Below are 25821 nucleotides of genomic sequence, written 5' to 3' on the forward strand. Positions count from 1 at the left end.
AGATGTTCATCCCATTTTGACTGCTCCAGCCAAACGGGCTCACGTCAGCAGCAGACTTCTCAGGGTGGAACATTTTTTGATAGCCATAGACTGACATTTGCTACTTGTCAAGAGAAAAAGTAGAATCTGGAAACAACAAAATTGCACCGTTACATATATACATACATATATATATGTGTATGTTTTATAGTTTTAGCACTCAAAATAAGCATTTACAAGTCTCATTTCTCAAAATGCAACAGATGTGTAAGTGTGCATCCAGCTTCAAAATCATCTGGCAGTGATTGTGAATTGGTCCTGTGTTATGCATCATCTTCATGAAAGTATAATGGAAGACTGAATGGTTCATTTAAATAATTTTCTTCCTGATTATTTTATATTTGAAAATCTGCAAGAAAAAGCCTGGACTGTATTATTCTACTTCAAAGACTCCACGGGAGGAGTAAGTGCTTATTACAAAGTCTTATCCTAACTGACAGGAAGCTGAAACAAAGGTTTCGTTATTTGAGCATGAGCATCTGAAGTTAAAGAGGAGGCAAGAAAAACAAAAAGAATTGAACAGTGAGAACCCCTTCCCTCGTGTCCAGCTTTCTTTCCACCCTGAATTTACGCAGAGATCATCACAGCTCCCCAGTTCACATCCAAGAGCGTATGAAGATTTTTGCAAAATGCTATACACATTTTACGTCCACTGCTATAGATGGTGGTAAGCACTTTTCCCCTCCCTAGACTCCCTTTTTCTTGATTTTTTTTCAGGAAAATAAATAAAAAAGCAAGCAAGCCACCTTTTCTGTACCGTCTGTAACATTTTGCCATGGCACTAACAATTCATCCCTGGGGTCACACTGTGCCTGGTCTGCAGTTCAGAAGGCCTGAGCACACGTATTTGGGAGATACAGATGCTAATTCCAGCATTGCGGCATTTGTGCAGCTTGTCACCTTGAAAAAACACTTCAATAAATGCCATTTATCCTGGCTAAGGTGACAATGAAACACCCAGCGCAAGGACTGCCCGAAGGTGTGCTCCCACAATACCTGGAGCAACACACGTGCAGAGTCTGCCCAAGAACACAAATCTGCACCCAAGGTCCTATTTTAAGCAGTTTTCTTAAACGTGGAAGGCAGTTACTGATCACTTCAGCACAAGAGCTACCTGAGGCAAACACTCACAGATATTAATCAGATTTAATTTTATGAGTAAAAACCGTATTTACATTTCTGAGCGCTGATAAAGTTTAATGGGGCCTGAAAAAAAGGAGACACTTTAGCGCAGCACTTCATCCAGACCAATATATCCTGTTCCTCAAAAGGAAAACAGGAAAATGGCTGTGCTGGTTTTGTTACCCTGTTAGCGCCACGTGCCATGTAGGCTCAGGCACAGTTCCACTTCCACGTCTGCTCAGTGCCCCCTCGCAGCTGGCTGGCCATCCATAGCTCTTCCCTCGCCAAACTCAAACCCTCTCTGCCCACCAGGCATCTCAACTGGAATTTCCTGCAACTCTTCTCACTGGCTCTGTATTGCCTTAAAGTCCTCTCAGACATCTGTAAAACGAGAGATGGAAAACATACATAGCACGGACCAGCACGACAGATGTCCAAATTACCAAAGGCAGGGAAAACATACCTTTAGTAGCACTTGCCAAGGTGAAATGGGGCAACTTCAAACAGCATTATAATGCGTGGAATCCAACTGGCCACAGAAAGCTGTGTGATATGCTGAAACGCATCTTAAAATGGTTTAACTAATCTGCTAATATCAAACACACCTAAGTATATGTAAAACCCTCCAGTATGAATGAAAAACAAGAAGCCCACAAGAGTGGATATCAGCTGCCTCATTAACAATCTCCCTTTGAAGACCAATTTTAAGCTTCAGGGTAAATCAAAGCTTTTAGACCATCTTTCCATAAATTTTAATTTACACCTGTGAAGATGCAGATAGGCAAGGCTGTTTTTTTTTCCACGGAAGCCACTGACAGTGTATTAAGTAGATACAGAAGTGTGCATGTCTTCACATTAATCCCTCTCATAACACAAGGAGGATAGTTACTCTTCTCACCTACTTTTCCAAGTTCTTCAATAGTTACTCTTTTCACCTACTTCTTCAAGTTCTTCACTTCTAGTGCTTATCTACAAGTGACATCCAAACGGAGCAGAAGCAGAAAAACACCAGCATACATAAATTTACACGCGTCCTTTTACATACTGTTCATAACCAACTTACAACATGTTTATATGTGATATTTGGGATGCGCAGTCCTTGCTTTCCCAAAAGAACCAATTTCTAATACATAATGTATCGGGTAAACAGCTATTAAATGAAATCCAATTTAAATCTTTCATGCTTCAGTCAGAATGGGTGCAGATAAAAACATTTGAAATGTCAGATATTGAAAGGCCTAACCCATGTGGCAAACAAAAAAAATAAATATTTAGATTGTGTCAACAACTGAATACCTCCTCGAAAGCAAACTTGACTGGGGTTTAAAGGTAGACCAAAGTATGTATTTATTTTTTGTGAGTTTCAAAGTCCAGGCTTTAAATATTTCAAATTTTCATAAACTACACTAAAATCTTTCTCTGACAGTCTTCAATTTAATAACCCTAGTGAGGAATAATACCAGACCCCACTACACACTAACAAGTTCTGCCAGGCTGCTTGTCAAACAGACATAGTCTGAAAAATAGGTGCTAAATAGATATCTATATCTTATTAGAACTCAAAAGTTGAAATACATTTGAAGTAATCTCATTTTTTAAAATCTCTGGTACCAGCAGACAGTAATACACACTGCTATGTAGCCTGCATTATTAGAGAAAGGTGACATACTTTTTAAAAAAATCTTGTACCAGAAATGAAGCAATTTTTCTTTCAAACATTGTTTTAATATATATTTATAAGTATATATCATCAGTTGATGTGCTTAGATACTTGTTCTTTTGAAGAAAGGAGAAGGTATCAGGCCAGTCCAGAGGAAGAAAAAGCTTTTCATCAGAACTACTTTACCGTGTTTTATTTACCTTTTCAGGTTGACATGAAACACAGTGAGCTGACTAAAGACTAAAAAGACTAAAGTCCAGGTTAGCACATATCTGAATGGACTAATGGCAAAAGAGAAGGAAGCAGCAGCGCACAGCGCAGAAAGGAACCAGCCAGGAAACACATCTGCTCGTGGGATCAGCACAAAACACCACCACATTCAGAAGTTTTCCTACCTCAAAAGCTACAACGTGAGGAAAATACAGCAAAGTACGGTCGGCTCATCCAAGCGCAGGCTGTACTGTAGGCAGAGCTCCAATTATGCCCTCTGTTTGAGCTCCATCACAGAATTAGAAGGAAGTAAACCATACAGAAAGACGGACTAAAATGGAAAAGTCAGCATTGGGGAACAGCAGTAATACACGGGGGCAGAGAAAGGTATCAGCTGGAGTAAGGAATGAGATTGATGGAAATAAGCTCTCATACTTGAATACTTGGTATCTGCAAATCTCTTCTTGTGTTTGTGTAGAAACGTATATCCAAACAAACACTTTTTCTTCTTTCAAAGCTAATGCTGGTGCAAATAGATTAAGGAGTAGCCAGAGAGCGCTTCTGCTGACTGGTAGAATGCTTCCATCAGCTACATCGGTGTGTCTGAAAATGGCAGACCACTTTCTGTAAAACGATAAGCAATTACAAGAAGAATGCAGGACGCAGCTTTACTACACTTCCATCATCCCATACGGCACTAACACTGTCCCTCGGAATGGACATCTACTTCAACATTTTTCTGCGTTCTCCACGGAAGCATTTGGCTCATCCTTCAGATACAAAATGCACCAACCCTCGGTACCTTCGTCATGGGAAGTGTCACCCAAGTCTTGTATATCCCCTGCACTCATAGCTTATCTTTAACATTTGTGTATGGATTTAAGAAGAGGATGCACCTATGCACAGGAATTCAAAGTTTGAAGATCAACTTTGCTGACTTGGGGTAACCTGTTCACTAAGGACCCTCTAAAAAGCGTGAAGCATTGCCAGGCTTCTGATTAAACAATCAGATGTATTGGTTTGCAAATTGGGTAAGTAACAGGCAAAATTTAACCAAAAATTGTTCCACATCAGAAAACACCTTGAAGGAAAAACTGGGAGCCCATTAAAATCCCCACATGAGATAAGAAAAACAGTCTGGTTGGTTTTGTTTTCTGAAGACAGTTGTTTATACTAACTGCAAAATACAATTTAAGGACATTTTGCCCCAGTAAGCCGTAGAGAATTTTACCATCATCTTCAATGAGTCCAGGATTTTATCCCCATCCACAGCAAGCTAGAGGGATTCTTATTTTCTAAAGGACCAACACGTAACTCCAGAGATGCTCCAAGGCAATAGAGTACTTATGTGTAAATTCCTAAATGGGCACGTGTGGAAGTTGGGTTGGGAGGCAGATCAGAACCACCACTGGCTTGGAATTTTGATTCCTTGCCCAGAACATCACTTTCTAAAAATAAAAACAAAATTCCCTTCTATCCTTCCAGTCAGGAAAGGCAGAAAGACAGAACAGAGGAGCCATACAAAGTTGGCAGGCATGGATTTACAGAGCTCCTTTTGTGAAGGATGTGTTCTAAGAGATAAGAGACAAGACACGATGCTTGCTGGATACAGTCCAAGTAACACAGCAGAAAGTGCAAAATACCCTTCAATACCCACACAAGCCATTTTTGTTGGAGAGTAGGGGAGCTTCAGTCATCCTGGTATCTGAATGGGAATGCTATAAGCCTGCCAGCACAGCCAGAAGCCAACACAAGTTTCAAGGATTTTGGTAGGGTTTACTTTGTTTTCCCTTCGCGGGAGGGAGAAGAAATAGAAGAGATCATGCTCAAAGGAAGACACTTTATAAATCCAGCTTAAGTTCTGCCTTGGGTCTCATCCTTAGTTTATTCCACTTTCTGGAGCGTTGACTATTTTACATCAGTAGGTTGTGCGTAATTTACAGAAGGCATGCACACAACCAAGGAGCTTCCTATCAGGACGTAAATATTAGCTTTAAAAAGGAAAAAAAAAACATTGTTCCCTGTTGTCATTCTGTGGTTTGATCCATGCTCCAGCAGCTGCTGCTGCTCCTCTTAGCCAGAGATGGCAGAGGGAAACGGAAGTTTGGCTGAGCTCGCACGCTGCTGACGAACGCACACACTCCTCACATTAGCAATACTGCTTTATTGCAATCCAGGTCAAATGCCAAGGACGTATTAGGACTTTAAAAAAAAAAAAAAAACATCACAGAGCTTCTAGGGTTAGAGGTGAACAAAAGCCACTCACTCAGCAGCAATATATTCGCTTCAGAACCGTTCTTCAGTGACGGAGCCTGGGGACACAGCGACCATGGGGAATGCCCTTCCCCTGCATGGACATCTGCACGCGATGCCTTGGTCACTGGGCATCCAACATCACAGAGAAGCAGCCTTTTGTTTCCTTCCAGCTCAGCAGCCTGGAAAGATTGCCGGCTGCACTCTTTTGGACCTCCCTACTAACCAACAAGCTTTCAGTGTTACCCAGGGAAGCCCACAGTGCAGGAAAATTAATGAGGGCCAATAGTGTCAGACGTAAAGAATACGGACAAACGAAGACTTTCCTTAAAAATACAAGTACAAGCTACCGTCATTAGTGTCCACAGACCCCAAAGGCCACAGCATTAGCTGGTATCAGCTCTATCGTCTGAAACCTTACACTTATTTAAGGCAGCTGAATACCAAGCCTTACAGCTTTTACATTTACTTAAGGTACAGAAGCGTCAGTGAATACAGATTTCAGTAAATCTTGCTTTCTAAAATATTATTCATCAACGTATAATTCAAATGGTAATTAGAAGTGTTCACATGATTGATGACACATTTAAATTACAGGTTTCCAGCATTTTTTGGGGTAAAGAAAAGATGACTTCCTTTTTCACGTGTCGCTTTTTCAAAGTGCAAGTCCATCTAACAGATGTCTCACAGATCTGCTTGTCAATGTAACAAGTTAGACTTTTTTTTACTACGACAAATGGTATAAACCACACAGCATTCTGTTAAGCTCAATATTGACACATCTGCTTACCACGTGTATTAGTAGCCATGTCAGCCACTTTCTGAAAGGCATCCAAGAAGGCAGCAGCTGCTACTACTGTAGTCCTGAAATGCATACAGATAACAAAACATTAGCAGTGTCTCATTGCTGCCTATTTAATTATTGCCAAAAACATTTAGGCTTATAAAGAATACCACTGAGAACTTGTAGAGGCCACAAAAAAAATATCCTCTTTTATATGTGATTTCAGCCTTTTCCCTCCTTCCTTGCTTAATCTCTTCCTTGCTTTGTGTTAGCACTATGGACTTGGAGGCAGCCAGGCTAATTCGGAGCTGTGAATTGCACAGGACAGGTGCTGTTTCAAAAGAGCACAGCCATCCCCCTCCTAGCTGATTTCCTCTGATGAACTAATATTAAGCAGTCAAACATGAAAAACAAATCTAACACACATTATACTGCACCCATTAGTGTACAAATGACAACCACTGTTATTTCCAGGGAACATGTATATTTTGAGAATAAGCAGGCAGGACCTTCTTTTTATCTAGGATCCTGGCCAAATGCTTCCCTGAATTTCTCATTTGAGGAGCATGAGCATCCCTTGAAACAGAAAATAGCAACCTCTTAGAAACCAGACTGTTTTGGAGTTCTTGGGTAAACAGGATAGTGGCAGGGTAGAGGTTTCTCCCCTTCAAAAAGATGTTTTTTTTTTCCTGACCCAGTGCTCCTGGAAGAGCAGACAGGGTGCAAGTCCCTTCCTGAGAGGGATGGGACCTCTCAGCTAACCCCAACTCCCTCTCAATTTGGAAAGCACACACAGACCACCTGCCTGTTCAAGTGGATGGCGATGGCAAACGTGAGTTCCAGTTTTCCAGGTGTGTTTGCTCTACATAAGTTTTTAGAGCGCCAGGCACCTCAGGTCAGGACCAGGTTTCTGATGGGTTATAGTCTGGTCGACCTAATTTAAATGAAACTGGGCCAGCGCTCTACAGGTAAAGTAGGACTGTGCCCTCAGCCCAGCTACCTCATGGTGCTATTTCTGCCCACCTTTTGTAGCAATAACTCTGATTTCTTCTCCTCACTCTAAGAGTCAGCCTCTCCAAACAAAATCCTGAAGGAGGACTGTCCACTTCACTTCGACAACTCCTTGCTACTCGCAAAAACAACAAGAACACCACAAAACACAGGAGACCTGCAAGAAAGCTGATCCTCAGCCAAAAAGAACTCCATAACTGGGGCAGATTTTAAGATTTTATGCAAGTCTCACTCCAGATATGCTCAAAATACAAAAGGACATAACTGGCAGCATGGTAAACGGCCTGTTGACAGCACAAAAGATTTGATCCCAAATAAGAGGCCGTCAAACAAATGCATAAGAACTCTTCACATGCCCAGGAGATAAAACGGAAGGCAGAAATACCTGACAGGTTTCCAGCTAGCTAGTAATATTTAGCCCTGGAACAAGATAATCTTTTCTGGGATTTTCCTTAGCAGTGTTTGTGTCCTTAGTCTTCCAAACTTGCAGGTCATTCTGTTATCCGTGTACTATATTGTTAATTATTAATTATATTGCTAATAACAAAGTTCCGTTTCTCCAGTAACCAGATCCACGAAGACCTAGCTCCAGCTCAGATGACATCTGCTCTCCTTTATCTGAGCGCACAGAAATGAATGAGAGGCAAAAGGCTCGCATCTGCTAGAAATGAACAGCAAATCCTCAAAGCAGGCTCAAGCTGCCTGCTTGCACATTCCTGTAGCTGCCTGCTTGCATGTTCCTTTAGCTAGGGACGCACTACATTGAATGCAATGCCACAAGATTGAAATCCAACTATTTCTCCTGATTTCTCTGAAGGCTTGTATTTAAAGAGTACAAACGGCTAGGAAAATTCTCCATTTCTCTTCTTCCACACTCCCTTACTGCAATGTGATTGCTGGAAAAGGAAAAACCACATGCAAGGGTTTTATTTTAGACATGGCATGGCAGAACAGTGTATTCCAGCCATTTAGATGAGCCTAAACACCAGCTTCCTCAGAAACGGTTCACAACACAATGCAGAACCACAAAATACACTGCCAATAACCGTATCTATTACCGCTGCTGCTGTGAGAAAACGCTGATGCTCTGGGGAGCACAGAGGAGATTGCGGTTTGGGAAGAAATGGAGTTTGGATTCATATGAACAGAAACAGACTTTACAAGTGAATGAGTTCTGGAGATAACAGAATTGGTCTGAGTGCAGTACATATGGTACTTATTAAGAGAAATCTGCTGAAGGTAATCCAGAATGACATTTGCAAAGTATACCCCAATAAAGTAAGTTTTAATAACCACTGATGAACAGTTCAGCACAGGAATTCCCTTGGTTTTTACAGCAGAAGGAAGCGCTGTTAAGACTACCAAAGTCTCTAACTTGTTGAGCCTTCTTCTAATATAAACCAGCTGTATTCTACACTTATTACAATGACAACGTATGTCTAATTCTAAATCTCCGTGTTCACTAAACAATACATTATATAATTTTCCATCAGAAGCCATGAAATTTATCTTGTTTTACGTTTGTTATGTACCATTGGTGATAGATATGTATTTGCCTGAAATACATCAGAACAGCAGTAGTGGGTGACAATTACATACATGGGTGTTGACTATGAAAGATGCACAATTTTACTAGAACATGCTTAGAAAATTATCCTGGCAGAAGCTGCATTTAATTTTAACGTATGCACACACAAGTAATTGTAGGTGATCTTGACTGTGCAACACAAGACTTACCGAAGCTGAGACTGCAATTTCCCAGCTTTATTTATAAAATCTTCCCACACCGGGTAACTTCCCTGCAAGAAAAAAAAAGACACAATAATGAATATTTTGAGCATTCTGGTTTTGATACTGCCATTTTAATGTTCAAATGAAACTAGAAGTAAAGCAGTAACTAAGACTTTATTAAATCCTAATTCAGTAACACCAAAATATATTTTCCCAGTAAGATGACTCTCATTATTAAACACCATTCCCAACATATGGGACTTGAACTGGTTCTGAATCCAAATGAAACAGGCCTTCTGAGGAGGCTTTACAGATTCCCCAAGCAAAAACACTGGAGAGGAAGAGGGATTTCAACTGAAGAACTAAGAAACTCCTTACTTCAGAGGGATACAGCAAAAACCTATTAGAAGGGGGGCGCTAGGATGCTGCAGTAACACATAAAGAGAATCTCCCAAAACCAAGGGCAGAATTCTAGTTGTTCTTTTCTACATATGGATTCTTCATGCAATTGCCATTCCCATTCTCTTATTACAAGGGCTTTTATTTTTTTAACAAAGGTCTGAGCTGCCCAAGAGACCACCTCAAATCATCTCATGGTAATACAGCAATCGGTCACAGAAAAGGCAGAGTAGTCTACGATGAAAACTTTCCCAACAGCTGCATAACTTCATTCTGAAATGGTCCCGAATGACCTTGGAGTTCATTTCTGAACTGACGCTGGTAAAGTAGCGTGGCATTCAGCATATGCAAAGTTTTTAAGAAGGTTTAATTCCTCTTGAATTAAATTCACAGTTTCCTGTGAACTTCTCCCCCACTTTTAGAAATTGTGTTAGAAGTTCACATATTTATTTAGAGTATAAACACCAAGTGTTCTTACGAGTTCTCATGTCTGTTTTCCCAAAGCTTCTGTTTGTTTTAAAGTAAGCTTTTATGGTAAAATATCATCCTTTTTAGACCAAAACAAGGTTAACTTGCTCTCTGCAGAACAAGTGCAAATTTTCTGCTAACAGCAAAAATGGTGGTAGAAAGAAACCTCAACATTTCCCTTTGATTGGAGTCTAGAGAGTAAAATAAAATATCCATGCTTCCTTTAATAAAGGTTTAAGACTTGCTGTTACCAGAGCAACGACACAATAAAACCCAGATAAGGCAGCTCCTCAAGGCTAACATTACCACTGCTCTAACTTGAAGAGGTTGCAAGCAAGTGCAGTTGCTCGTAGCAAACTCGATCCACCCTGCTAAGCCAGTCTGCTTTTTTAAGGAAAATAAAATCCTTTGCTCACTCTACCATCGGAGGATGCATATTGTCTTGTTCGGGGCAAAGGCAACCCCTTCCCCAAAAGCTGACAACTTAGTTCAAGCTCCTTGGTACACCCTGGCATGGCAGCTCCCAGACATTCACACACCACAGCGGGCCTTGAATTAGACTTGGGGTTAAAACCAAAGGCTCCCTTTCGATTCTGGCCTTGGTCTGTTGATCACAAATTCATCTTCTCTACTAATCATATTTTGAAAAATGTCTTTGCACAGATGTTGTGTGTATCACCCACGCAGTCACTGCACAGCTGAGCTCTGCAGAGAGACCTGGGCAGGGCCACAACAGACCCTGACACAAGGCCGCTGACTGGGGTACTAACCACTACTGAACAGTCTTTAGTACAAGTTGCATTGTTCATTGTTTCTTTCTTCGTTCTCTTTTAGCAATGTAAGCCAGGTGGTCATAAAACCTCATTATACCTACACACCATGGAGCCAACGGGAAAGGGAGAAGGCGAAAGAAGAGACCCATTATCAGGTTGGCAAGGCCTAGAATATAAAGTGTTTTTTGCCATGAAAAAAATGTCACATTTAAAAATGAAAGAAACCCACCGATTATTTGAAGGGATATGGAAAAAAAAATAAAAAAGCCATTTCCTTAAACCTATTAGTCTTACTGAAATCCCCTACCCTGAACTGCATTCTCTCCCCACAGTAGCCGCGTTTCGGAGTTTGCCCGCATGCTGTACATGCGTTATGCATGCATATGCCAGGAGCCTTGAAAGCCCCGACAATTAACAGCAGGGCCTAAGGCTTTACTGGATTCTTGAGCAAAATGCAAGTCGACAAATGGAGGACACCAAAGCAGACGGTGCCTTCAAAACATAACTCAAAAAGAATACATTTGTTGTTGTTGTTGTCGTTTTTTTCTTCACCAGGCTGGCCACAAAGGAAGCAAACTCAAACTAGTTACCAAGCATTTCCATGACTACTTATTTTTGTCTTTAAAACTGTTTTTTTTCTTTAAGCCAAGCCTACTTATATAAGCTGTAACAACCCACCCCCATATATTGTTTCCTAAATTGGTTTGATTAAATATATATGTATATATACACATTTCCATCACTGTAATCTTTTCACCTGGGCACTCCGGTACTAGTCCAAAAACACCTGATGTCATCTTGAACAGAAAAAAAAAGTATGAGTAGTTCATTTAATCTGTGTTCCAGCAGAAATTGCTGTTTGCCTTTCTCTTTTGAAGGTGAGTCAGCACGTTCATCTCTCTCGCAGTAACACATAACTCAAGCCTTGCACACAAATCCTGCTGTCCCTGTCAGCTTTTCCAAAAAGCACTTCTACCATCGTATCCTTGCTGAAACCAAACCCCCTTGATCCCTACACCTAAAGCATAAGTGCTTGACACCTGCCACTTTACAGATCCTATTAACAGGGCTTTTACCCCACCTGCAGCACCTGGGAAGCAAGGAGGTCACTGAGCAATGCTTGGGGGACAAACCAAGAAGACAGCACAAGAGTTAACCTATTTCTGGGAAAAACACTGCAGGTTCCCAGCACCCCAGGAGCAGCTCCTTCTCCGTGATCTCTTCACATGCCACCTCGAGCAAGGCAGCCCCTCTCTCACGTCCTCATTTCAAGTAACATTTGGAATAACTGTTGTTCCTTTCATCAAAGTGGTCAACAGGAGAAATACAGCGGTGGTGGAAACCACACACCAAAACAGCCATAAAACTTAATTCAACTTGTAGTACTGTCTTAATTTAAACACAAAGGAACAGTAGGAAGAATTCACTGTCTTTGTCTAAGACATCCCTTTGTAATGTAAAGCCACTTTTGGAAGAGTAATAATAAAGTATTTTCAAATGCTGCATTTCCCATAGCTCCTTCTGCAATTTCCAATTTCAAACAGCCACTAAAGGAAATCAATTTTCACCCCTTTAAACGTCAGAGTCTGTCAGGTCTCTCCATTATCTGTACAAGCAGCAGGCTGCTTTCACCTCTCAGTCCCGCTCAGAGAAACCCGCAGAAGAGCTGCAGCATCTGGGTCACAAATCCTCTCTTTAGCTCCTCACAGAGTAAAATAGGAATCTGTTACAATCCGGGTTTGTTTAAATGGTCTTCTTGAAGATCATTAATGGCTTAACCTGGGGGTTATTTCCCCCAGAGTACACTTGTGCCTAATTATTATTTCTTCTTCAGATCCAACATTTCTCCTACAAAACACTTGTTCCCAAGGCATGAAAGCCCCCCAGTCCCACCACACACCCTACCTTCAGCTACCGACTGAGGCTGTTGCTGGTAAGCCAAAACATGCCATTATCACACCCTATACCTTAATGAGCTGGTTTACAAGCCATTAGTCACCTGATGCCAGTGCCCAGCCACGCTCCAGCTGATTTACACCGAAAACAGACAGGGCATCGCCTTTCTGCCTACAGGCTGAAAAACAAAATGGTGTCTCATGCCTGTCACCTACTTCACCAGTCCACAATTAGGACACTGAATAGCTTTCCCTCAGGGACAAATACCATAATTAGTATTGAGAGGCACCAGGCTGAAGTAGGAAAGCACCTGCAAGTGCCGGACAAGAACACATAGACCCACTAAAGGCTGGGCAGACGTGGCTGTGGCTCCTGGGGACAGGTCCTCGGCCATGTATGTGTGCTGGCTTGCTGCTTGTTCCCTGCCTGCCACTGGGCTGGGAAGGAGAGCTGGCACCACCTTCATTCACTGAAATTTCACCCAAAAGCCAGACCATGGACATGAGCATCATGCCCGGAACAGAGAAACCAGCAGGAGGGTGCTGGAAAACCCTGGGTGTCTGTGCCCAGGTGCTGGCCAGGGGCTGCAGGGCCTCTGTGGTGGCTTCAACGTCCCTATGACAGGGCAGAGCTGAGCCCAGCACCAAGCTGGCAGCTCATCGGGGAAAACAGATTTCCGAAAGGGCAAAGCGGGCACAGGCCGAGGAGGAGGCCCAGGGCGAGGGAGAAGCAGCAGAGGGCCCAGGCCCCAGGAGGAGGAGGGCAGGAGGGGCCCTAGGCCCTCAGGCAGCAGGGATTCCCCGGCAGCCCTGCAGAGCCCCCCCTGGAGCAGATCTCCACGCTGTAGCCCGGGCAGGGCCCCCGCCGCAGCAGGGGGACATTTCCTGAGGGAGCTGCGGCCGTGGGGAGCCCCCGCGGGAGCAGGGTGTTCCTGAAAGGGCTGTTGGGGTAGGTGGGCGGAAGGTGTTTTAATTTTTCCTCTTTCTCACCATTTAAATCTATTTTAGTTGGTGATAAAGGTCACCTTCCAAGTTGAGTATGTTTTGCCCATGACGGTAGTTGGTAGACAATTTCTTTCTTAGACTCAACCCATGAGCATTTTCATCTTACTGTTGCATCCTGTCCTGTGGAAGAGGAGGAGTGGGTGAACATCCAGCAGCTGGCTAAGGTCAACACACCACACCAGGGAAGGGCAGAGATGATCTATCTTTAAAGGCCCCTTCCAACCCAAATTATTTTGTGATCCTGTCACTAGCAGGCCACTTTGGAGTTTCTCCCTTCCTTTCAGGCCAGAAATCCTGCAGGTGAAGGAATCCAAAAGAGAAGCTTAGAGATTTCTCAATAAATCAAGAATAGACTTTCAGCAAAGGATCCAATTTTACTGAAATTGCTATCAATTACATCTAATGGCAAGAATAGGAACCCAGATTGTTGTATTTATTTAAGATTACAACTTGAGTACCAGCAGTCTTGACAGTTAAAAACTGTTCTGTCACTCCTTCTACTAAGGAGTTACAATTCTTCTGCTTTTTTCCCCATTAAGTGAAAAGACACTTACTTCCTTTAATAATTTATTTCCATGCACCCTGAATCCCGGAGACAAGACGCACCTCATCTTTTAAAAAACCTTGACTCTGTTCTTTTAACAGCTTTTATTTATCAGAAAGGCTTTTCAGCCATGTTATCAGCTCTTGCTGCAGTGCAGACTACAAAGGCAGCAGAAACAGTTCGGTATCTTGTTCACAGCAACAACCCATCTAAACTTTCAGGGCACAGGGAAAAAGACAGAGAGCTACTCTACAGTAAAGCAAATTATGAATCTAATTTTAGCTGTTCCAGCTAAAGAGGCAGGAGAGAAAGGGACCTGGTGGGCAGTGCCCTGGTTTTATCTCACAGGTTATCAAAGCAAGAGCTGTGTGCCTTCCAGAATGACTGGATGAGTATCAGTAGACTTCAACAGGAAGGAAAAAAAAAAGCACGACTCTAGCTAGCTACAGGAGCTGGACTTCTCCACCTCAGTGTAATCATTCAGCTATGACCAGCTGAGAAGCTGAGTCCCAAATACACAGCACTGTTACCCAGCTTCACACCCTAGTAACACGTCCAAATGCCACACATTTACCTCTGGAACAAAACTGTAACTTTGCTATTTCACATGTCCTCCCAACCTCCAAAGTAAACGATGCTTAAAAACAAAGCTTAAAAATATATATTACATATGTAGTTTTATCAGATATCAGAATCTGAAAAATTATTATGGATGTTTCATTTCTGTGGTATGCACTACACTACGTACAAGGAGCGAAAGACCTTATTGTGCTAGACACCACACAGTCACAGATGTTATACACACACAAAAAAAAAGGCCTGCACAAGTAAGTATGGTCTGCACATAGAGGCTATCATTTTTCCAGGGGGCCTTCAACAGACAAAAACAGGAAGAAGTGGAGGGGAAGGGGACAGGAAAACAACTGACAGCCTGAAAAAAAGGGGTTCTGGCCACAGGTGTCTCAGCATGTAGGAAGATGCAGTGGCTGACAATCGATTTCCCCACCCAGCTAGCATCTGGCACTGGAAGCTCTTCCTCTCTTCCAAAAGGATCAGTAGTCAACTGGGGAAAAGGGGGCTTGGCCAGTCACAACTGCAAGAGTTACAAAGAACTACCCAACACTAACGCATTTCTTTGCACAACCCACATGTTTAGTCAAACCTGTCTCATGGATAACACTGCCTACGCCACAAAAGCTCTTGCAAGACACAGGTGAGATGAGACTGAACATCACCTTACATGAAGTTCCTAATGACTGTTCCCCATCCGGAGGGCAAAAAAAAAATAAATCTGCTTGTAGGCTTTTCCTCTTTTTAGGTCGAAAAATAAGCAAATCAAGACCCTCTCTCATGAAGCTTTCTAAGCTGCATCTTTTTCCATCCATTCCCCAGAATAGCATCAGTCTTCCAACAGATTGAATCATTAATTTTATTAGTGGGAGAGATCTCACTCTTTATGAAGATATGGATGAAGATGCAGAGGTGTACACACTACCTCTTCCATGATTACTTCGGTTTCATTTACCTCATTTCAGATATACCTTAAATTCGACAGTAGAACTGAGCCAACAATACCCCGGTACTGATTTCATACAATGAAAACTAAATTGCTCCCACAAGTCAAGGAAAGGGGCTGCATGACTGCCAAGTCCCTTCTCTCTTTCTAAGCGTTACCCCCCTGCCACGCACAGGGGAACTTCAGGCTTAGCTCTAGCAGCAAATGGGGCTCTTGACTCTTGACTCGTTGGGCCAGGAATGAAAAGCCAGCAACAGCAGAAGACGTTAACTTCACAGCCTTTCACAAGAACCGAACATGCAAATTACTGACTGAAGAGGATATAGATACAAACACAGGGTCTGAGAGATTATAGAGAATGCAAGTGAAAGTAAAAGCATGTCAAAGATCAGATTAAGATGTCATTTAACCTGCAACTACCCTCCAGGAACTAAAAGCAGGGGTAATTAAAATCAAAGTCTTGTATCTATAGCTCCATTTCCATTATTTCTGCTGTTTGTTTAGGGAACGGGCGGGGGGCTGGAAATGAGTTTCCCTCAGCGTGCACAGTATAAATACACATGCCAAGCTTTGCTTTCACAAGGTGATATATACATTATCACAACATTGCAAATTATGCAACAAAACACTACTGAAGAAATCTCTTATGCTATTAAAAAAACAGCCTACTAGATATTTCTTCCACACATCATGGAACCACTCAAGTTTTCAAGACTGTTTGTTTTTCAGTCTAAACAGGGAATTGGGACACAGAGAACAAGCTACTCTAGGATATGGGCAATGGTACAGTATTTTGATAAAATCAAGACGAATCCAATCAGGAAACCGCAGGAGAGGATATTCACCCCGCTGGGAAAAAGCACAGAACTATCAGCGATTTCTGCATTCCCAAAACCATTCGAAGAACCCTAAAGAATGACCAGTTCCCTGAGCACCTCTTAGTGAGAATGCAGGTATTCAGTAGAACTCACTAACCATTTACCCATTTAAAAGGGGAGGGAACACAAATCAGGTATGATTCTGCTGTTAGAGCTCTAAAATCTTTAATTTGTATTACAACAAAGCCTGCACCCCACTAGCCTGTATTTAAACAGTTCCAGTGGTGGACACCAGTTGCTTCACGGTTGTGACTTCAGCTTGTAGCACAGCCAGGACCCATGCAAATTCATTCCCCTGGACTGCTGCGTGGCATCCCGGCTTACAACACGCACCGTGCGCCTCCTTGCCACGTCAATAAGGACCACGTCAAACCCACGCCATCTGCAGCCCAGTTTCACAGTACTTAAGACAAAGAAACCCAACTCCAACTCCAACACATCATGGTTTAAATCCAAGCTAATTGGGTAATTAGCAAACAAAAAAAGTTATACTCATGCTGTGAGAAAATACATTATGCATAAACATACAGTCTCTTCCTCTCTATAAACACAGGAAGTTATTCACGGGGGGGGGGGGGGAACACAAAACAACTTAGCCACAGCTTCTGGGGAACCTTTTATCCCATGCTGCATTAAAAAAGCTGGACATTAAGTAGTCTTCCAGAGGAAGCATTTAGTTCCATGTTCTTCCCTGCAGGTCTAAACAAGTTTGCAAGCCTGAATATCAGATTTCTCCTCGGAGACTCATCAATACCGCCTTTCATCCGCCAACTCATTAAGTGGCCACTGTGCATACTCGGCAGCTATTTTCTAAACCCACAATATTTCAGCTGGATCAAAACTAGGATAATTAAAATATCAAGAGGCACTCATTCAAGTTAATGCCCATACAGGACAGTCTCAAAGCAGAGCCAACAGCCCTGTGCTGGTAACACCACCACCACTGAGGTTTCATCACTTCTTCCCAAGGCATCCGCAGAAGCAGGAGACACCCTCGTTTGAGTGTTCATCGCTTGATCTTTGCACAATCTCCATCGCACGGGCATTCAAAACGATCTCCAGGACCCAAGAAACATCAGTACTTTGGCAACAAGATACTGCCACGCATCTGAATTGACCACAGAAGTACCACACCAGGGAAGAGGTGGCTGCCAGGTAGTAGTTTTTAGTATTTTACTGCCAAGGTAGGGCTAAAGTTCATGAAGTGCCACTATGCTTGTCCCCAGCTCTTTGCTCTTCATTTCACTCATGAGAAAAGAAACAATCCCTTCCAAGCTCCAAGTTACTTCGGTTTGATCATGGCCGATTTTGATGAGAAGCACCTTATCGCAAAGTTTTAAGCCGCTACACAAAGGGCTTCCATGAAACTACAAAGCACACACCTAACGTATATGGTAAAAAATCTTATCCTTGCGTGAGAAGTGTGGTAGCAGTTTATGTGGAAGACAAAAATGGGAACAAAAGAATCTGAACCTTTTTATACCATGAACCAAATTTCTGTAGCTACGTGGTTATCAATAGCATTGTGCGCGCCAACGAAATCAGCATTCACAAGTTCATTCTTGCAGGTGTACTTTTAAAGACATCCAAGGTGATTTATTAACTGCTGTGTGTACACCAGGCAGCATCCTAGAATTAAAATGACCCACACAACACTTATGTTCGTTGACTATAAGAGCGAAAAATACAGAGCTCGTGCACAGCCTTGCCGGACAGCCAAATTCTTCGTGATCTACCACCCTGTGTTTAAGGTGCTCCGATCAGAAACAGAGATCCCCCCTAATTTCAGTTACAAAAGAGGAGTTTAACACGCTTGTGTTGCTAGCTGATCGTTCATTTGCAGACATCATCTCTGCCGCCTAAAAACATTGGGTTATCACAAGGGGAAGAGCAACAAGTCTTAAGCAGCAACAAGAAACTCGTGTGGGGTGTGGGTGTATATAGCAACACGTATTACACTGGCAGCTTAAAAACCATCCCCTCATTAACTCCGTGATCCACATGTACTCAATCCCTTCTTGTCCTAGGGGAAAGGAGTAGAAGTGACTGAACCTGCAGCCGTAACTCGCCCTTCTGTAAAATGGGAGCCATTCTTGGGAGCTAAGTCACATGCTTCCCCAGCACTTTGAAGATGAAAGCTGCTATGGTCTTAACCACGAGGCTGCCAGACATTTTGTCTCCAGCCCTTCCGAACACCTCAGCATTCAGGCTATCTCACAGCCCAGCAGGAAGAAGTCAATTAACATCCTTAAAGGTCAGCGGAGATACCAGTCAATGGGGCAGCACCAAGGCGGGCATCGTTTTGAGCTGGAAAACAAACACTTGAAGAGGCAAACGCATTTCTATAGCGGCCTCTTTGTGGCACTAACTCGAACCCCTCTGCACTCATCTTCGTGTCCTCTGAAGCAGAGCAAAACACCTCTTCAGCCACTGTTCCTATCCTGCTCTCTGCCATCAAGTGCCTTCTGCACTTTAAGGCCACGCTGTCTCTGGGCAGACCATGAACCCAAAACGCGTTTTTCACAGGCTGAAAACAGGCTGACGGGCAGAATGCTACTTACAGGTACACAAGAATACTCCATCAACTGCAGCAACTTCTGCATCTTGGAACAAATATGTATCACACACACTGAGAACTGAGGGAAGAAGCAGCAAAGTCTCCTGACGATCACCCTCAGATAGGCATTAACCAGCACTCAGTCTGACATTGCACAGACTTCTTGTCCTCCAACATTTGTTCAGCCGATTGTGTTTCATGCAGCGCTGCGCAACTCCTTCCACGCTTCCAACACGGCGAGCCCTATTATGCAGCCCTTAGCATGCCACCAGATCCAAAAGCAGTCCTTTTAAAAGGCATTAAACAAAAATCCTCGCCCTCGGTATGCCCCAGAACGAGCCAGCCTCGGACGCATTTACACAGCGAATGCTCGGCGGTTGTGTGAATTGTCAGCGCTCATAAAGGCGTGCCCGGATCAAGAATGTGTCCCTAAAAATAATAAATGCTTTGCAAGTACGTTCCCAGCTATGCTGCGTTGTACGGACCCCAGGATCTAAGCGGGCTTGCAGGAGCGCTCTCCCGCACCAGCATTCAGCCGCCGCTGCCTCCCCCGGAGAGATGTTTACAGAAAGATGCTGCAGCTGCTTCGGAAAGGCGAGGAATTCCAGCGTAAGCAAACCGAATGTTTGGGCAAGCAGGTTGTTGGGAGGCAGCGGGGAAAGAAATCAGTAAGGCTGGTTAAGCGCAAACATACTTAAAGGCTTGCACCAACCTTCAAGGACACGAAAATGATGCAGAAGAAAAGCTGAATCTGCATAGAGTGGAAACGAACTCATTTCACGCCTTTTGGGGAAGGGGATAAACATCGATTTTCTGGGTTTGGAATAGATCAGTACGTGCCGGTGCCACCCAGCACGCGCGGCAGAGGTGTCTGCGGTGTCCATTCCTCTCCCAGCCTCCACCTGCACGTTGCACATTCAGCTTTTTCTCCTTACAAGAGTTACCATCCTCAACAGCTGGACTGAAATTAGACCTTGAAGACATTGAACTGAACATTCCTCATCTCCACAGAGATCCCGGGCTTCAAATAAAGCACAGCTGCAGAAGAGCTGTCGTATCACTACACGTCAGGGGAAAACAGATCTGCCCAGATTCCCCAATACACACAGGCTGTCCCTTGGATTAACGTGGACACACAGGACCTGCAGCTGTGCTTGCCGTAGGAACAGCCTCGACGTTTCTATCTGCTCCAGGGAGCGTTTATTTATTTCTTTTGACTCACTTTATATTACTGGTGTTGACTAGCACAAGGCCATCCCTCACAAGCAAATCATGCCTTACTTAACAAATGGCTCCTAATCCTTGCTGTGACCACCCCCGGCTCCATCTTCTGCAAAAAAAAGCGAGATTAAAAGGCTGCTTCTCACCAGTCACATCCTATCGGGAGATAAGAGGCTGCAAAAACATAAATATTTCTCATGCCCATATGCTCACACCTTTCTCCTCGGATGGAAAGCAAGGCTGGGAGCTTTGCACGGCTGAAGGCAAAGGCACGCTGCCTTCTCATCCCAGGGAGCCCCACCAGCAGCAAGGGAGGGAAGCATTCACCTCCTTTGTAGAATTAAAGTAGAAGTTACCACCGAAAGCAAAATGTTGATTTTATTGAGATTTCAGTTAAAAGATTACAAATGAGGCACACGCACTTGGAAAAAAAAATCTTTTTTTTTTTCTTCTAAAATGCCACTCATCCTCTGGGAACCTTCTGATTTTGTTCACCGAGAGGTCAAAGTCCCCCTCGTGCCCGCACATCCACCGCACGTGGGGAGATGACTGAAACCAAATGGTAAGCCTCACAGGACCCATAAAAACGTTGTAAATTCTCTCACTTGGTACAACTGAAGTCGCGGGCAACCAGCGCTGGTCCAACTGCCCTTTATCCACGTTCCCCCTACACCTACCCCATGGTGACGGGCGCTGCGCACATACAGCAAGCCCCTGCCTTACCTAAACACGTGCTGGCAAAAGAGACAAATACAGAACAAGCGAAAACAACCAACGTGAAGCAAGGGATGAGCTACACGCAGGTTTAATTTCAATGTTTTCAGGTGGGTTTTCTTGTCCTCCTTTTTCCATCAAGCAAGCAGAGAGCGATTAAAAGGAACACAAAATTAGGACTCACAAGGACCAGCGGCGTTAAAGAGAAGTTGTCTTCTCATGTGCAGCTCAATCTTTTGAAGCCCATACGCAACAGGCCCTCCCAAAAAGGATCTGCCGAGCTTTGCTTTGCAGCGCGAGAAATATTGAAATTAGCAGCGTATTATGGCACCTCATTTCTCGACTGCCAGAAACGAGTTACAAACCAGTCAGATCAAATGCTCCCTTCCCGCGGGGAGCCACAGAAAGGACGCCGCGTTCAAAGAGAAACCGCACGGCGTTTGAATACAGCGCACACAAGTACTCCTCCAACGGGACATACACGCTTCATTTTTTGTCTTTTATAAACTTTTATCACTTTGGAAGAGATTATACATAAGAATATAACAAATTCTAAGCGCCGCATGCTCAACGGTGCCATCATAGGAAGCATCAGGGCTGTGGCAATGGACAAAAACTGAAGGATGGGATGGGCTTTTCAGGCTTTACAATTCTTTAATCTGATCTTGAAACCCCTGAGCATCAAAACCCAATTCTAGAGCACGGTGGCCAAGCACAACCCAACGTGGACTTTCCACAACCAGCTCTGTTACCATGTACACCTACACACTACTCAACAAACATGACCCTCATTTTGCGTGGAAAATACGGACTTCCCTTATCAGGTCACTGGAGTTACATGTGTGCATTAAAATGCTGTGTAAGAATGGATTAGAAAAATCCCACTTATGTTTAACGCGGTAACCTCGTTTCTCTAAATCACACAGCTTTACACTTTTTTTTTTTCATTTCGGAGCTTTTTTGGTTGAGTATTAATCACCAAACTATTTTTGGTAGAAGATGGAGAAAAATTCAGGGCTTCTGGAGAAGCTATCGACGGTGGCTCATCCTCAGCCACCAAGAGATAATCCTGCTATCAAAACCTGTGACACACCAGTTACATTTGCATATATAGCCCTCATTACGTTTCAAAGTTAACAAAGCACTGAGACAACCAGAAACAAGCAATCCCATTGCTCAGGATTGCGATTCCTGTTTCTGCAACCTTGTTGACATCAAGGAGAGCTCAAAGTTAACCACAGGTATACCTGAGCTCGTCCGCTATTAGCGCACAAAGACCAAAATCTGTCTGTATGGGCTGCATCCTCATCACCTTGGCTGCAGCACCTATCTGCAGCCACTGGCAAAACTTCAGAGCAATTTCAGGGTATCGTCGATTAACCCTACTGTCTTCACAGCTAAGTAGAAGGCAGAGCAAAAAAGAACGTGCAGATAATTTAGTTAAAAAAGGTGGATGCTGCAGCAGGTCCCTCAGCACTGCAGGGCATTTGGGGCCTTGATCTCCGCCTGCAACGAGAGGCAGGCACAGATAGTGCACGGGGGTGTGTGGGCAGACCCCCACACGAAGTCTCAAAGATCCTGCCAGAAGCCTGCCCACACAGACCTGACTACGTGAAGCAGCACTTCAATTGCTAATTTTCACTCTACTACTGAAGGTATGATTAGCTGAAAGGTTCTGGTTAGCTGTCAAAATTAGCTACTTTTTTCTTCCCCCCCGAGAAATCGTCACAATCCTTTGTGCACAAATCACAAAGAACCCTCGTGCGTCTCATCAGCTGCACTAAATTGAAGCCCAGGTAAAAAAAATTACTTGTTCCACTCATGTTAAATAACAAGCACATTTTTTTAACCGTAACATCCACCACGCTGCTAAGGATCTGGTGTGATTTTTCCCAAACCTCCCCCCGCAGTAATCTCCGGTTCACAAAACAGGTTCCACTGCTATGGAGGATTAAAATAAAAAATTCACACCTGTGCCCATCTCCATACGCTCATGTCAACATGTTTTTGAGGAGCAGCATTCCCATGCAAGCACCAGTGTGTAATAAATAAATAAATCAACACAGCAAGGGTCTATGTGCTTAAGAGCAAGGGAAACCAAACGTATCGCTCGTGGAAAGAAGCCAGGAACGAACACCCTCGAACTGGATCCCCAAATTGCACTTTGTGGGGAACGGAAAGCTCCTGCGTGTTCCCTGCAAACAATCCTCGGGTTTAGGATCGTATCCTGTCCTGGGTGGGTGCTGTTGGTTTATTTTAAGGTGTAATTGCTCTTCAAAATAGAAGGGGGCTGACAGCATGAGGAGCGCGGCCGCGAGGACTGCAGCATTGTCTTGACAGATACCCACACGCACACCCCCTCCTCCCCGCAACCCGCCTGCTCTCGGCGAGCCACGCTTCTCATCGAGCACCTCCCGCGATCTGCTCGGAGGGAAGCGTGCGTGAAACCCCCCGCCAAAAAAACAACTTCTCAGGCAAACGGCATCTCCTCCCCGAAACCACGCCAGGAGCCGTCCACCTGCGCCCAGGCTCCCTGTAGGAGCAGCTCCCGTCCTCCTTCCAGCATCGCTTCTCCCGCAGCCCTCCCTGCCCGGCTCCTTGGCGGCAGACCCCTTGCTCCCACCCCAATACCCGGGTTGGAGGCACGCGGTCCCCGCTGTCCCCAAACCACCACGGTCGCCCCATCGCCCTCCACATCTCCAGGCCACCGTGTCCTTCGCGGGCGGGCCCGGAGGAAGACAAGCTGCCCTTGTCTGGGGGAACACTGCAGTATTCTGCAGTACTCTGCCGCTGCGAGCCGTGGGGCTCCGGGGAGGGCACGGGCGGCACGACGCAGGAGAGCTTTTGGGCTATTTGTTCCCACAAGCCAAGGGCGGGAGGCGTCCGCTCGGCCGAAGCGAACCCTGCGGAGATGCCAAGGGTGTTTTCCGAGCCGCTCGCGTGGGTCTGCGCAGAGCTTTCCGGTGGCTGGCGGCGGTGAGGAGACACCTGGGAACTTGAGACCTTCGTGTGCACGCACATGAAGCGCCAAGTACCCCCTCGGTGAGCACACGCCGTGCCAAAATAACGCCCCGTCACTGATTTTAACCCAGGAGCACGTCAACTTCTGAGCATCTCCCCAGGCCGGGGATGTTTTAACTCGCGTCCCCCAAACCCGACCCGACCCCACCCCACGGCACCGCGCGGCTCCGCCGCATCGCTGCCCGCCACCCCCAAAGACAATGAAAAATAAAAGGCAGAGGAGGAAAAAATGGGGGGAAAAATATACATATTATCATTTTTTTCGATTTCACGGCGTTGGAAAAAAACCTGCCCAAGGTGCAAGGTAACAGCTTGCACGTCCCAGCAAGGAGAGGGGGGGCCCTGCAAAAGCCCCCCAAGCCCCCAGAACAGGGGGTGCGATGCAGGAGACCCCCTCAGTAGCCGGCGCAGGTCCCCCCCCCCGCTGCCGTGAGCTTCCCTGGGCGCCGTGCCCGGGCTGGGGGGGGGGGGGGGGTCCCCAGCACCTGCCCCCCAGCCCTCCCCGCGGCCGCTCACCTTCATGTCGCTGATGATGGTCTGGAAGAGCCCTCCGAGCGCGCTACATTCCTTCTCGATCACAGCCTCCATTTTCCTCGCCCGAGCGCACGGGAGGAGGCACGAACCGCTGCGACCCCCCCCAGCAGGCTGCGGAAACCAGCGAGCCTCCCCCTTCTCCCACCTCACCCACTAGATACAGGGGGCAGCTGCGGGCGGCGAGGGGGGGAAAATAAATTAAAAAAACGCCTCAAGTGCTAAATGCCCACGCCTCTAAGCACTTAAAACAGGGGGAAAAAGGGCAAAATCCCCCCGAAGCGGCGGTGCCCCTCTCCTAGGCGCAGCTCCCAGCCCCGCCGAGCAGCACCCGGGGGCCGCCAGCCCAGGCGGCGCCGAGCTCCCGCAGCCGGGCAGCGCCGCCATCCATCGCCGGCCGGAGGAAAAAACGCAGAAAAAAAAAAAAAAAAAAAGGAGGAAAAAAAAAATAGATTTGGAGAGAGAAGGGGGGAAAAAAATGGGAGAGGAGACGGCGCGGGGTGAGGGATCTGGCAGCACGAAGGGAGCAGGCTGCAGCAGAGCCGCTGCCTGGCTGCTCCTGGAGCAAACCCACCGCTCCCTCCTCCTCCTTTTTTTTTCTCCTCCTCCTTTTTTTTTTTTTTTTTTTTTTTTCTCCTCCTCCTCGTCCTCTCCCAGCCCGTCCCCGCCCCGCCGGCTCGGCCCCGCGCCTCCCCCGGGCTCGGGAGGTCGCGGGTTCGCGTCCCGCCGCCGCCAAGCTCTGGCTCTGAGGAGGGAAGGGTTTTCCCACTGCTGTCTGATGTAGTTTTTCCAAACTTCGGGTGTTTGGGGGGAAAAATGTTGAAAGCGCTGCCCACCTGTTTAGAAAATGGCAGGTGGAATGGGTCAGCAGAAATACAAGCAGATGGAAATACAGCCCTGGCCTAGTGCAAGCACCAGCAGCTTTGAGCACAGGCCTGTTGTTTGTTCATCCTGCCCCACAAACACAACACTGTTTAGGAGTGTTAGTGCAGATTGCATGAAACATAGCCTTTTAAAAATAATTTTACTTTTCAAATTCTCTATGTCGAATCCTCAACTTTGCAAAACATGGAGGTTAAAATTCTCCATTCATACACACACATATAGAATCACAGAATCGCAGAATCACAGAATCGAGGGGGTTGGAAGGGACCTCGAAAGATCATCAGGTCCAGCCCCCCTGCCAAAGCAGGTTCCCTAGAGCAGGCTGCCCAGGTAGGCGTCCAGACGGGCCTTGAATATCTCCAGAGAAGGAGACCCCACAACCTCCCTGGGCAGCCTGTCCCAGTGCTCCGTCACCCTCACCGTGAAGAAGTTCTTTCGCATGTTGGTGCGGAACTTCCTGTGCTCCATTTTGTGGCCATTACACCTTGTCGAGAAGTCGAGGTCACACAAACCTCGTGAAAAAAAAAAAAAAGTGTGTGCTAAATCTGATAACATCAGAGGTGTACCACAAACACACCGAGGGCTGTGAGACTCTTCATGGCAC

General features: G+C 45.2%; 1 protein-coding gene across 23 annotated transcripts in view; it reads right to left on the minus strand.

Annotated features, from left to right (window-relative positions):
- The window catches only part of MTSS1 (MTSS I-BAR domain containing 1), a 125255-nt gene extending 100305 nt beyond the window's left edge, over nucleotides 1-24950 (minus strand). For 8 of the 23 annotated variants that reach the window (XM_040547099.1, XM_040547105.1, XM_040547095.1 and 5 more), the window contains exons 1-3: nucleotides 24318-24925; nucleotides 8817-8878; nucleotides 6075-6148 (exon numbers count right to left, since the gene is read on the minus strand). In XM_040547099.1, the coding sequence (XP_040403033.1) occupies nucleotides 6075-6148; nucleotides 8817-8878; nucleotides 24318-24389 (208 nt within the window). In that variant the 5' untranslated portion in view covers nucleotides 24390-24925. Of the gene's footprint in view, nucleotides 1-6074; nucleotides 6149-8816; nucleotides 8879-24317 lie in introns of all 23 variants that reach the window. The other 15 variants (XM_040547102.1, XM_040547100.1, XM_040547085.1 and 12 more) reach the window with 3 other exon arrangements.
- Nucleotides 24951-25821: the final 871 nt, after the last annotated feature.

This window comes from Cygnus olor, chromosome 2 (assembly GCF_009769625.2).
Source record: "Cygnus olor isolate bCygOlo1 chromosome 2, bCygOlo1.pri.v2, whole genome shotgun sequence".
NCBI lineage: Eukaryota > Metazoa > Chordata > Aves > Anseriformes > Anatidae > Cygnus > Cygnus olor.